This window comes from Convolutriloba macropyga, chromosome 3 (assembly GCF_964194025.1).
Source record: "Convolutriloba macropyga chromosome 3, txConMacr16.3, whole genome shotgun sequence".
Classification (NCBI taxonomy): Eukaryota; Metazoa; Xenacoelomorpha; order Acoela; family Convolutidae; genus Convolutriloba; species Convolutriloba macropyga.
In genome coordinates this window covers 6344827-6359602 of record NC_134470.1, presented here as the reverse complement: position 1 = coordinate 6359602, position 14776 = coordinate 6344827, and the positions used below count along the sequence as shown (strand labels likewise).

Genomic DNA, 14776 nt, shown 5'->3' with positions numbered 1-14776 from the left:
TTTCAAGTGGTTTCTCAGAGTCGCTACTATTTTATTGATTCCATGTAAATTAGCGTGAACACCATCATGCCTTATATCTGTGTTTTCCAAGTCGTAATTCAGGACATTTATTTTTACATGACTCAAATTCACCATTAAGTTGATCGGCTATACTATCGACTTCCTTGTTGTATTCATTAATTTCTTTGTTATTTACATCTCTTCCATACAGATCATTCTTTACATTCGGTATTTTGCAAATTGCAACTTTATGTGGTTTGAACTTTGTTATACATTTGCCAACCAGGTCACCAATTGGCTCTGCTGCTCCTGATCAATAGTGTTATGCCCAAGGTGAAATATAAGGCTTTCCGACTTTGTTCCTGTTGAATACGAATCAATGGTACTGTTGACGTCATTAATGGTTGCAGATTGGTAGGAGTGTATTGCTGTTTCGCTACTGATATCGCTTTGTTTTACAAATTTGAACGTGCTGTCCGAAATAACTAAATTTTTAGCAAACCTTGGTACAAATTTGGGGAAAAACTTTTTGCTAGCACTCTCTGACGCTTTACGTTCGTTGTCAACGATACCATCAATAATTTTTGTCAGCATTTTGTCATTTTGAGCTCTCAAGTGAATGATTTCCGACGTTGACTGATCATATAATCTTTTTTCGTTGTCTAAAGCTGCTCGAAGTTCTTTGTTTTCTTGTTCAATTATTGCAGCTTTTTCGTTATATAGTTCTACATCTTTCCTGAGCTCATCTATTTCACATTTTTGCAAACTACTATTAAGTGGCGTTCTTTTATTTTCTCTTAGTTTCAAAATTTTTTGTACCAACTTGTCTTTATTCCATTTTGCTAGTGCAGTTGTCTCCATTTTGATGTCGGTTACGTTGGGTTTTTATGACAAAGTCTTAGTTAAACATAGCAAAAAAAGATGTTGACCTGAAAAGAAAGCAAAAAGAAACTGGTTTGATCTCACCGGCTGACGAAATACAATAAGTCAAGATAGCTCCAGTAACGTTTTCAGATGCCAAGTAGAATACCCAATCAATTGTCGATAAAATTAATTTCCAAAAAAAAGAATTTATCTTGTTTGGTAATATGAGGATTTTTGAAGAGTTCTATACTGAGCTTATATAGCAGTTAAGAAGGGTAAAGTTTTTCAAAACTTCGCATGTGTTTTAAGAAAAAACACGAAATTTTTTTTATTGAGTACGAAATCGGTATTTCGTTCCATTTTGGTAGTGAGAACAATTGGCATCTCTAATTTTTGGTCCAGTAACAGAAGACAAAAGTTGGGTTCCCTTAGGCCTATTTTGATATTTCAGCTGCATTGACTGGACCCAATAGCCAGTACTCACCCCTGGCTGCTTCCCTGGCTTCCTTGTTCACTCTGGCAGCCTTTGCTACTCTTTTGGTTGCCTTTGGACTGTTTGTGGTCAAGCAGAGGAAAATCTCTTCTGGTCTAGCATATCTTCGTCTGGACTCAAGCCATGCTGACTAGTTGTATTTTGGAACCTCTTGACTCAAATCTTGGATCTACAAGTTCACTCAACTCAACGGATTAAGAACTTAAGATGAGGAATTCTTCAGAGTTTAAATACCTTCACGAATTTCAAATAGACAAATACAGTCCTTGATTCCAGGACTTCTTGAATACTCTATAATAATTCCCATTTACCACTCTTAAGCTCAATGGTGTAAATCACATAAAAAAAAGTGTGTCGACAAGCAATTTTTTTGGAAAAAAGTGACACACATTAAATCTGGCAGTTACATGATTTTTCATGTAAATTGACATGTATTTCTCATGTCGGGCGTCACAATTTTTTTATGTGATTTAAATGGAATTTCATGTGATTTTTTATGTGAAAACACAGAAAAACTCAACTTTTAAGCTTCCAACCAAGTAAACAAAAACAAGAAGCTGTACACAATTCTTCAGTTTTCGATTTTAAAAATTACATTTAGCGGAAAAATAATAATTTTTCAAAAGTAAAAGTATCATTTATTGCAACATTCTCAACAACCATTCGAATATCTGAATTCCGAACCTGCATTTATGTTTTTTGAACAAATCAATCATTTCATAAATAATTGAAATCACTGTATTTATTGATTTTATACTGAATGTAATAATTAATCTGCCTTGTATATTTTTCTACGCATCGTATCAGCCGGATAATCAAAATAAATTCAGCTGTTTCAAATTCGTTTTATTTAACTTAACGGACACAACTGAGTAATTGTTTTCGAGGGATGTTAAGTTTTGAGATCGGTTCATCATGATCATCGGACGTAAGAACAAAAAGGTTTTAGTCGTTAGTAACTCAGAATGCAGTCGACATCAGAAAAATCCAATTGAGGTTTCTTCAATGATTATTTTTTTTCTTCAATGTGTTAGAAACTTAAAACAATCTTCTTAAAAATAGATACATTTGATTTCTTATCGCATCTGAGTTAATCGCGCTATCACTCTACCCTAGGTTTATTTTAGAGTTTTCTGTGTAGCGCTCAGTACTGGTGAAGCCAATCTGTTATGATGTAATTCTGAAGGAAAGATGTTTTGCACAGATGTATTTTTTGCACAGAAGGATTTTTCGAAATAAACCTAGCAACAAAATTGACACCGAAAAGTGATCAGCTTCTCAAAAAATTAGGAAGAAACATAGCAAGACAAGTCTTGATTTTTAATTCAAGGATTTGAGTGAATTGACAAACTCATAGTCAGCCTCATTAGAACCAAAAATATCGATAGGACTTGAGGAAGTTTAAATTTCAACAAGTTTGGAATTCCAACGAGTTTTCAAAAATAAATCTCTATCACAGCGCATACTAAACTATATATATATATATATATATATATATATATATATATATAAAGGCTATATAGAATGGACTACATATACCTGAACGCGTTCAAATATCTTCAGTTTTGCGTTAATCAAAAAGTAAAATGCAAATGTCATTACTGATACTCAGTAGTCAGCAAGCATCACGAATAGCAAGGACACATTTAAAACAAATCACTGCTAGTTCTAATATATGAAATATAAAAAAAATATTTTATGAAAAACTTTTGCTAAATTTCAAAATCATACTGTTATGAAAAAATCGTTATAACAATCAATGATATTCTTAACAATCTTAAAGAAGTATAGAGCATAATTAAATATATAAAAATAATAAAACTTACATTATAAAGAGCCACAAAACTAGACGACTAGACGGAAAGTTTGGATACTGATTTAAACTATTAAAGGGTTTTGAAAAACTCATGAAATAACTATGATTACACTAATTGCCACTAATGAGAGTTAGAAACCAGGCACCAAAGTACAGAAAACGGCGAAAAGAATTTAAAATTTTATCAAAACAAACTGCCTTTAATTCAATTAAAACGCTTAGCTAAAATTTGAAGAATTAGTTAAAACTGGTTATTGAAGGCAATATTAGAACAAATGAGCAACCTTTTGAAACATTTGGAACAATTCGTTAAAAAATCAAAAGTAAAATGGCAAAACTGAAGTCAAGTTCGTGTTCTTTCACAAACAACTTTGTGTTCTTCCACAAGGCCACTGAGATCTAAACGTGTTCACCGCTTTAAAATATACGTCGAGAAAGCTTCCCGTCATAAAGGAATTTTTTTTGTTTTACTATAAGGTACCAAGAGCACTTTAAAGTTTGTAAAAAGACACAACAATTTTTCCGAGACCTATCTTGTAAGATTAATACATCGTTTATATATGCTTTACATTTTACCATTTGTGTTTTCAATTGTGTTTACCAATTGTGTTTGTTAAAATGTAAAGCATACATAAACGGTGTATCAATCTTACAAGATAGGTCTTGGAAAAATTGTGCTGTGTTATTACAAACTTTAAAACTGCTCTTGGTACCTTATAGTAAAACAAAAAAAAAATTCCTTTATGACGCGTAGCTTTCTCGACGTATCTTTTAAAGCGGTGAACACGTTTAGATCTCAGTGGCCTTGTGGAACAACACAAAGATGTTTGTGAAAAAACGCGAACTTGACTTCAGTTTTGCCATTTTACTTTTAATTTTCAACGACTTGTTCCAAATGGTTCAAAAGGTTGCACTTTTGTTCTAACATTGCCTTCAATAACCAGTTTTATTTAATTATTCAAATTTTAGCTAAGCGTTTTAATTGAATTAAAGGCAGTTTGTTTTGATAAAAATTCAATCAGTTTCCGAGACCTATCTTGTAAGATTGATACATCGTTTATGTATGCTTTACATTTTACCAATTGTGTTTTCCGGATAATGTGGAATGCAAATTGAATTTAGTTTACTTCAGCCACAACAAGGTTAGTATCTGACGAGAACTCTATACTAACCTTGTTGTGGCTGAAGAAGTCTTAAAGACATTGACTTTGCACGGAATTGGCGTGGATATCCATGGTCTGTGCAATACGTATCAATTTTGTTCCAATTTAACTGGTCTATAGCTTGATTACAAATTTTCTTTCATCATTAGTTAACAATAGCTACTTTTGCAAATATTAAAAAAATGTAAACTGAAACACCTATGTTTAAAATGTTGGCTTTCATGTTATTTTGAGTTTGTTAAGAAGAGTCAATATTCGAGATATCTGCATAAAAAGAATTGCATGTAAGCAATGGGAGATTGCGGGCTAGTACGAGCGATTTTAACAAAAGTTATTCTGTTAATTTATTGCCTACCCTATTACATGATCGCATCAATTTTAGTACGGAAAAGAACTAGCTATAAAACAGGTAAAATTGGGAAAAGAAGATGTTAAAAATGAATCTCATTGTGTAAAAGGCTTCACTCGATTTAGTTTTGCTAAAACTAATTTCTTTTTTGAAATAATTCAGAATCAAAATCAGAAAAAAGGCATAGCTTGAACAAAAACTGAATCTCAGAGCGTATATATTAAAGACTAATGTTGGACTATGCTCTCTTTATTTTTTCTGTTTTCATACGCTTACAAAAGAAATTCTTCAATTTGATAGACAGCCGATATGAGATTTGACATTCTAACGTTATGCATACTTCTAAGGCTCTTAAAACACTTTAGACGCAGCACGTTTGTATTACTTTTTAGTTTTTCTGACCAAGCAAACTTAAGCAAAGTTCAGTGAATCATAACACATTATTAGCTCTAAATTTTGTGCATTACTTATATCAAAAATTCTCAATTGGTTAATTCTGCATCACCTATAAAAGAACCGAATAATTTTGTCCTTATAATAACGAAGCAATTAAATTTACTTTTTTTGCATTTTTAATTAAAGAAACAAACATAACTATATTGAGACATAATAGATACTTTTCATCAGGTTCACCGCCGAGTAGCTGTGGCACTTAATAATTGTATATCAAAACGTGCAATTATTAATCTTTATGTATTTGCCATTAATCGACCAAAAATGCGCGAGTAACTTGTCATTTTTGAAGCGTTTTTTAATTCTTGTGTTCTTCGTAAGAAAAATTTTGGTTGTCTTTCAATTAATGAATCTCACACACATACCAATATCACATACTGAAATATAATTCACACATTGGTTCGAAGTTCTGAACCATATATTTGTTGCAAAGAATTAATTATCAAAAACGAAAGAAAGATTTTAAAAAAGTTTTCTTGTCCAATGCTTTGTGACTAAGGTGATTTGAACCTCTGTACCATTGAAGGCACATATGAATATATTGTACAGATTCAAATTTCGAAATCTGAAACGAATCGAAAACCTCAATTGGGGCGGACAGCTTAATATAATCAATCTTAAGTCTTTTCAAGGCGGTTGCGGAAAGAAACCCCCACGGAAAAAAAACCCCCACTTCATTTTAGATAGAAAATAAACCCCCACGGAAAAAAACCCCACTTCATTTTAGATAGGAAATAAACCCCCACGGAAAAAAACCCCACTTCATTTTAGATAGGTAATAAACCCCCACGGAAACAAACCCCACTTCATTTTAGATAGAAAATAAACCCCCACGGAAAAAAACCCCACTTCATTTTAGATAGGAAATAAACCCCCACGGAAAAAAAACCCCACTTCATTTTAGATAGGAACTAAACCCCCACGGAAAAAAAACCCCACTTCATTTTAGATAGGAAATAAACCCCCACGGAAAAAAAAACCCAATTCATTTTAGATAGGAAATAAACCCCCACGTAAACAAACCCCCACGGAAATAAACCCCCACGGAAATAAACCCCCAAGGAAATAAACCCCCAGTTTACTATTAAAGAGCTGCGCATTTAGCGCGTTTGGCCATGCCTCGCGGGCCATGGCCATGCCTCAGCGGCCCGTGGGACTTGATATGAAACTATCACAACCGAACAAATTATCACGCCAAAACTCAATTTTAAAATGGTTTTTTTTCCGTGGGGGTTAATTTCCGTGGGGGTTGTTTTCCGTGGGGTTTTATTTCTTATCTAAAGTTAAGTGGGGTTTATTTCCGTGGGGGTTGTTTTCCGTTGGGGTTTATTTCTTATCTAAAGTTAAGTGGGGTTTATTTCCGTGGGGGTTGTTTTCCGTGGGGGTTTATTTCTTATCTAAAGTTAAGTGGGTTTTTTTTCCGTGGGGTTTATTTCCTAGACTCTTCTCCAGGCTAGGAATTGGACTCATCAAACGAAATCAAACGGTTTTCTCAGGGCAAACGTTGAGCCTGACCTTAATGGACAACGAAATTTCAGCGTAAAAAAGTGGCACCAGCTAAGATGCGGTTCGGAATATTTGAGATCACGAAACTATGTCGAACAAAATTTCAACGTAATCTCGTTGGGTCAAGCTAAGGCCGGACTTGAATGATTTTGTTCAAGTTGAAGTGAAGATGTTTGCTACGGTTGTCCTGAAGTAATTTGATTGGCTATTGGCTAAAGTAATTTTATTAAAAAAATCTTTTCGTGCCTCTTATTGTTCTAAACATTGCTTTTCAGTACTTGCTTTTCTTCATTTTTCAAATTCTAAAAGTCATAGCAAAAGCTAAAACATTTTGTAAGTAATATTGGCGCAGCTATCTTTATCAATTATTAATATTTTTTAATCAACTTAATTGGTTTAAGTTCAAAGTATTTTTGATGAGCTTTTTCCAAAAGATGAAGCAAAATTTTGGATCATTTTAAAACTATTTGCAAAAAAACTGTTTGCAACAAATTTTTATATTCAAATCATAGGAAACGGAATGAAGTTACGCAATTTATAGGTAACCGAAAAGACAGTAATTGGAACAGTTTCTGTCGATTATTGACGATGCATATCTTTCTGTTATATTAACGTGAATTCATTTTATATTTTCATCGATGTTTTCATCGATGTTTTATAGATGTTGACTTGTGCTTAGACAAAGTTACCATTAATTGAACAGAAGCAGAACAAGCAGTATAAGTAGCCGCGTCGAGATTTTAACTGACACCTTTGTAAAAATTGCGCGGACAGCCGCTGAAATAAAAAAAAATATTAGCAGACGGGTCTTACTTAATTATTAGGTTATTGTGCTGAATTTTGACCACATTACTTACACAATTTCAACATTTATCACCAAATGTAAAAATTACCATGTAATGAAAAAAAACAACGCAGAGTTTTTGCTTACCCGTACTGAACCCCCAGAGCTCATCAGGCCTGATTCAGAGATTTTCCAGAGGCCAAGTCTTGGCAGAGAGATGCCAAGACTTGGGAAGGGGAGCCAAGACTTGAGACATCTCTGGGCAGAGAGAGGCCAAGACTTGGGTTTTTCTGGGCAGCGCAGAACCCAAGTCTTGGGTTTCTCTGAGCAAAGTTAAGGTTGACATCATGAAGATCCGATGTTTTTAATTTAATGAGGGCAACTTTATTTATAAATTTGGCGCCCAATTACACGTTTTCTGTCAAAAACAATCATTTGAAGGTGAAATTCGTGAAATTCACCCCAAGACTTGGGGCCTCTCTGGGCAGAGAAAATCCAAGTCTTGGGTTTCTCTGCCAAGTCTTAGAATCGGTTTCTTCTCTTGACGTTCACTGATTTACGAAATATCACCATGATAGAATGTATTAGGTCTCAAAAAAAGATTAGTTGCAAACTGAAGTTCAAAAAAAACGTTTGCGGATTAACTGTATCAAATTACCCTGTGCAATGTTTTAATAAAAAAAGAGTCTTTCCAACTTTCACAAGTCAAAAATAGATCCTAAAATACAAGCTATAAGTTGTTAAGAAAGTATCGAAAAGATTATTTTAATTCATTTGCGGTCGGTTAAATTAATTCTGTTCTAATTTCTGTAGAAAGATATTTTTGAAATTTTGCCACCTTTAAGAATTCAGCAAGAATTTTCATCGCATATCTTCTTCTCTGAGTCTTTGTGTTTTGTGTATCAACAGTTGGGGAATTATGAGCTGGGTTTCAATTGGTTCCTAAAATAGAGAGACAACATTTCTTTTTCACATATTTTTAAGTAACTGAATATTATAATTAGCGGCTCTTCAGAATTTCTTAATTGAAGGATAGCTGAATACGTTATAAGAAAAAGTAAACAATAAAATTTCATGTAAAAAATTTAGGCAAAATAATGTGCTGAAAATTTTTCTTTTCTGAAGCGCTGCAAATACGTAACAAATTTTGCAGTGATGAAATAATGCAAGGAAAGTATTCAAAAACTGCTTCAATTTAGCAAGAAATGTGCTGATCTTATGTAAAAAATGTGCATAATGCTCTGAAGTTCTCTCTTTTTCCTGAAGTCTTGAAATTAAGTCTGAATTGTGGTGCCTTTTTTGTATTGTTAAGTTTATGTAAGGAATATGATGAAAATGGGTCTCTCAATTTTGTAAAAAAAGTGTTGAAATGATGTTGCGCTTAAAGTTCCGATAATCGAGATTACCACATTTTTTAATCACAGTTCACCAATAAACTATTATCGATTCAACATTGTCTCAAAAACTCTCTTTGTAAATAATCAAAAGAAAAGACTAGAAATTGAAAAAAAATGACATCTGATAATCTTAAACGCGGATCACGATCACTGCTCACTAACCGAAACAACGTTAGTTACAGTTAAAACAGGCCATTTAAAACTTAAGTTTTTGCTTTTAAAAACATAGTTTCGAATTATCTTCTTGTGTACAAATAATTTCCTTGCATCAGCCTTTGAAATATGAGTAAATCGTGAGAAAGTGAATGTTTTTTATGTTTTCTAGGCAGTTCCAAAAGTTTGGTTATTTCTAACATTACAACTTTAGCATTTTAGTAAGTTCTAGGATTTTAGTTTTAAATAGAAGCCAAAGAGAAAGTGGTATTTCTAATTTTCGAGCATTTTGATTTATAAGGTCAACCCACGACCTCCATAGCTCAAAAAATTGTCAAAAGCTAGAATACTCATTACAATTTTTTTTGTTCAGGATGGCTGGCTGATCAGCCAGCTTTAGAGCTCCCGTTGGAGCAATCTTTGGGAACAACAAAACTACCGATTCCTAATAACATGAAACAATAGGTTGCTCAAACTTCAAGATCCTCCTTAAAACGCAAGGATCTATCGTTTTCTCAGATACAAAGGGTCCAAGCCCTTTGGGTTTCATAAACTGTCCCATTGTCCTTCAAAAGTAAAAGAACATCCTTTTCGACCTGTGTACTGCATATCAGTCCGTCACTAGCCGAACCTCATCGCTGATTGACAGAAAATTCAACGTAATTTTTTTACTCAACGTTAAAAGTAAGTTAGCACCTATAGTTTTAAGAAGTTATGCAAAATTACTACATCACCGAATCGAATTTTAGAGAAAAATATTACACTATTGGTATCCTTGGACCGCGGTCTTCCCAAGTATGAAATTCAGATAATACGGAAAATTTTAACCTACCAGATACCCCAATGAAAAGCTGACAAACTCCAGCCAAGTTTCATTGTTAAAAGAAAGCTGTCTCAAAATGTGATATATTTTCATTTTTTTGTTTTTCTTTTTTGAACTATAATTAAGGTTGCATTTGCTTTAAATATTAGAGAGAGAGAGAGAGAGATAGAGAGAGTAAGAGAGAGAGAGAGAGAGAGAGAGAGAGAGAGAGAGAGAGAGAGAGAGAGAAAGAGAGAGATATGAATAGAACAGGATTTCTCGACAACTTTTTTTTATGCGAGACTAGGATTGATTTCATCTTTAAAACATTTCTTTTAACAAGGAGGCTTGGAGTCTTTCCCATTATAGCAACACCTCCCATGAAATTATAGCCCCACATAAGGGTATAGTTACCATGATTGGGGGCTATAGATTATCTGACCACTCAGCTGGGGGAGGGTGGCTATAACGGGAAAGACCCGAGGTTTCAATACGGACGCAAATCTTCTAGAGACGTTGCATATAACACAATCATAGGTTTGACCAAGCCCTGTCTTTCCTCCGAAAATGATACCAAACTATTGGAAATAGACAGTAAAAAGCTTGTTTCTTTTAGATTTGGCGGCAATTGGCAAAAAACAGAGGCTGTGGTGTCATGCTACTTGTGCCTAATTATCTTAACCCGAGAATCCGAAACGATTTGAAAATGAACACCAGCTTTGAAGCTCTATTTTTAGAAATCCCCGCTGCAAATAATAAACTAATCGTTGTTGTAGTCTACAATCCACAAAAACATTTAGGTTCTGATTTTTGGATGAATTAGTATTCAAGATTGACAAAAATTCTACTATGGGAGTTAAGTTTATCCTGATGGGTGATTTCAATAGTAATTATCTAAATATGAACGAACAGTCTTCTTTAGATACAATTCTAACGCCATATAACCTGCAACAATATAATAAATCTGTGCCAACTATGGAAAAATTCACTTCATTAATACATTATATCATTCCAGACTATATGTCAGACACGCATCGAACCAAAATTTTCAAAACTTATTTAGAACACATCTTGCAACATCTTTTCTAAGTTTAGATTGAAGCTCAAGAAACTACACACGAAGTTACTTTTTGATAAATGAACTTTAGTCGAAGAAATTTTTTTGCAAATCTGAGTTTCTTGAAAGGGCATATTTATATTTCCTTGATCATGCTTATCAGAAACTCCAGTTGCATTAAAAAGAAATGCGCCAGTGAAACAAGTTTTAATAAGAATTTATAAAAAAATTTAAAGCTTCAAAGCGACAATTTGGTATAAAAGATTTATTCAAATTGTCCGCATCCTCAAAAGACAAACGGAATAGTTTGATTTCAATGAGAAACTCAACACATATATCAACAGGAATTTTATGCCTAAGAGGTTTTTTTGGTAATTAGTTCGAAAAATCTTAAAATGGCAAATTCACTAAATTATCAGTTTCCCAGGATAGGCAACTTCTGTAAAACAAAGACGAAAGCATCAGCAAATTTCAAGAATTTCTTCAATAGCTTGGATCTAGTGCGCGCACAAAATCAGTTTCAGCTTCGATTCATAACAGAATTTGAGCTAAAAAATATCTAAAATCTTCAAATAGTCAGAAAGCAATGGGACCCTCAGTTAATTGGCCTTAAAATATGGTTGTGATGTAATTGTAGGACACTTTGCGAACGTCATTAACAGCTTCATCTGTGAAAAAAAATCCCAACAACCTTAAAACCGCATGTGTTACTCCTCTGTTAAAAAAAAGGATCCTGATAACACTGAAAAGTATAGGCCTATCTCAGTGACATCATTTCAAATTAAAGTTTTTGAGAGACTGCTGCAAAAACAAATCGTTGCGTTCTTGCATAACGAACGCTGCGAAACGCAATTCGGTTTTAGAAACAACTATTCAACACTTGATGCTCTTCTGTATTGCACCGAATCGTTTAGACTAGCTATTGAAAATAACCGGATCATAACAGCTGCTCTTCTTGATTTATCAAAAAATTAGATTCCATTAAGCATAACATTTTGAAAAACAGTTGATTTCCATGAAGTTTAGTGAAAATGGTGTGTAATTACTCATTGATTTCATAACAGATCATCGGCAACAAACTATTATTAACAACGTCAAATCCCACTGGACTAAAATTTATCAAGATGGTCCTCAAGGTACAGTATTGGGCCCACTTTTATTTAATCTTTATATATCTGACATGTCAAAACATACCAAGTAACTGAAAAATTGTTCAGTCCGCAGATGACACTCTACTTTACACAGAACATAAGGATTTGAAACAATGCATGTAAATTATTGAAGAACCTTGCAAATTAGATCATCAAAACTTCAATATAGATTCACTAAACTTTAATTCTGAAAAACTCAATTAATTTTAATTACAAAGAAAAATAAAAACACCACCGGAGAATCATTTAAAATTGGCGGTAAGATGATTGAATGCAAAAACTCAGTGATATATTTAGGCATCATGATTCATAGTCATTGAATTTTCCAAGAAGATGTTAAGAAATCTCATAAAATAATGGCCGGCGGAATTAAAAACAATGCCTCAATTCAAAAACCGTTCTACAGTCACTAATTGTTAGCCATCTGCTTTATTCTTCAGTACTTCTATGAGGAATAAGTCAAAAACTGATACTTTTACTTGATGAACAAATAATTGGGCGTTAAAGACCATTATTTATCGAAAAAAAATGAATCATCGAGAGATTTGAAACTAAAATTTGAAATATTACCAGCAACTCATTTTTTGAAATATAAAAGGACTTTCTAGACGTGGAAAATATTTAGCTTTCATCTACCAGCATCTCGGAAAATTAAGTACCCAACCTTCAAAGTAACTAGAAACAAGCGGGCAAACAACTACTTCTGCAAACTGATTCCAAAAACTAAATACTTGCAGAAATTTTTTAGATACAACTGTTCCCTTATATAACTCGACGTTCAAAAATTTTGGTGATGAAAAAATATCCCTACTTGATGCAAAGAAACATATCAAAAAAAATTTAAAGATTTTTGCGAAACGTACCAAGCGGCAAAAGCAATTGTTTCTTGGCGCGATGTGCGCTTTCTTTGATCCTTCACTAGTGCATTATCTGATTAATTAATACTTTTTTTCTGTCATTGAACCATCTATAAAGCTATTTTTGTTATATTACCAACCACTACAATTGATGATGTTATCTCTTGATAATTGTTATCATCTCGTAACACTTTGTTTTTTGGATAAACAAATTTTTAGTTTTTTTTTTTAAAATGACGTCAATTATCATGCTTATTTTTCATTAAAATTTTAATAGTAAAAAAAGCTGTTGTCGTGATTCAACTTTCAGGCATCAATGTCAATACTTGAACGCTCGGACTTGTTTCTCTGGTTAGCTGTGTTTGTATTCAGTCCGAGTTTGATCTGTTACGCATTGGATACTGAAAAAACTGGACACTGTTAAGCACTGGATACTGAAGCAAAGGAATTTCTCAAACCGTAGGAACTTCTGAATCCAACAAAATTGCAATGATATGCCATTATTTAAGAGTGAAAAATACTCGCAGTTGCTATAGTGTTTTCAGGTTTCAAAAATCTGATTTCAATTCAAATCATTCAATTTCTCGAAGTTGAAATGCAAGAAAACTTTGTACCCGCAGCCGGTCCCCCTTAGCCTCTATACAATCAATGCTTGCCCAATTATTGACGGCCCATCTATATGATTCTACTCCCTATTTCCCGCATTACCCTCCTAATCTTACATTGTTTTACTCTCTTAAAACTACCACCCTAATCTTACATACTTTTGGGGGGTAGTTTTTTGGGGGTAAAATCTAACAATTCCCCCCATTACCGATCGTTAGCCCCCTAATCTTGCATCATATTACCCCACAACCATCATTACCCAGGTTGAAGTGCCATCCGGAAGTGACCTCTGATCAGACCGTGCCAGACGAAAGTAACCTCTGATCAGACCATCCCAGGCGAAGTTGACCTCTGATCAGACTAATGTGCGCTCAAAACACCGTGTGCGCTGAATGTGCGCTCAAAATGGTCTCTGATCGTACCATTCCCACCCTGTAATTATGGTCTGGGAACACACCGTGTGCGTTGGACTTCGGATGATCAGAGGTCACTTCCGGATGGCACCTCAACCTGGGTACCCCCTACTTTTACATCAGTTTTTTAGGGGGGGGGGGGGGGGGGTGTAATCAGGGGGGTAAATTCAACTGGGGTACCTCGAAAAGCAATAAAAAACTACGTCACAAAATAAGAGTAGCAACAAAAATGGGACAGTTACTTATATAACCAAATATGGGTTTTTTTTCACTTTTTTAATGACAGTTTCTATGTGATTATCAAAGATTATTTTACCTGAAACGCAGCCAAAAGACAATTAAAATTCTTTAACTATTCATAACAGAGCTTTTTGGTCGCACTAGCTCTGTCTATGCGGTACTTTGGTACGTCTTTCATTTTTTAATTTCACTCAAGGTTGAATAAGTTTATTTAATCTTCACAACATTTGTGGTTAAATCTTCAAAAGCTAGCTGTCAATCAACTGAAAACCGCGCGAGTAAATTTGTCGTTAATCTCGAAACAATTAGTTACAACTTTTTGTGCTGCTAATTAGAGAAACTTTGATCAGACTGCATTTAATTAGTCACAAACTCATAAAAAAACCACGATCAAATACTGAAACATAGATCAAACATCTGAATCAACTTTTCTGCCAGATAATTGTTGCTCATAGTTAAACATTAGAAGCGATTAGAATGATGAAAAGAAACAACTTTCTGGCTTGGTGTCTTTTGGCTACATTGATTTTGGGCTCTGGGCTGGTGAAGGCGAGATGTGAGTATAAAAATGGGAACTTAGTTCACCTCCGTGTCTCTTAACAAAATTACAGCAACACTGATATAGCAGGGCTTTGTTTTCAAATCCCATTACAAGAATAGTTTAATAGTTTA

The 14776-nt window shown here is 33.9% G+C and overlaps 1 protein-coding gene across 1 annotated transcript in view; it reads left to right on the top strand.

Moving 5' to 3' along the window:
* Positions 1–1491, top strand: part of LOC142335953 (uncharacterized) — a 38110-nt gene extending 36619 nt beyond the window's left edge. The window contains exon 6 of the mRNA XM_075384370.1: positions 1316–1491. Coding sequence (XP_075240485.1) covers positions 1316–1491 — 176 coding nt within the window. The remainder of the gene's footprint in view (positions 1–1315) is intronic.
* Positions 1492–14776: the final 13285 nt, after the last annotated feature.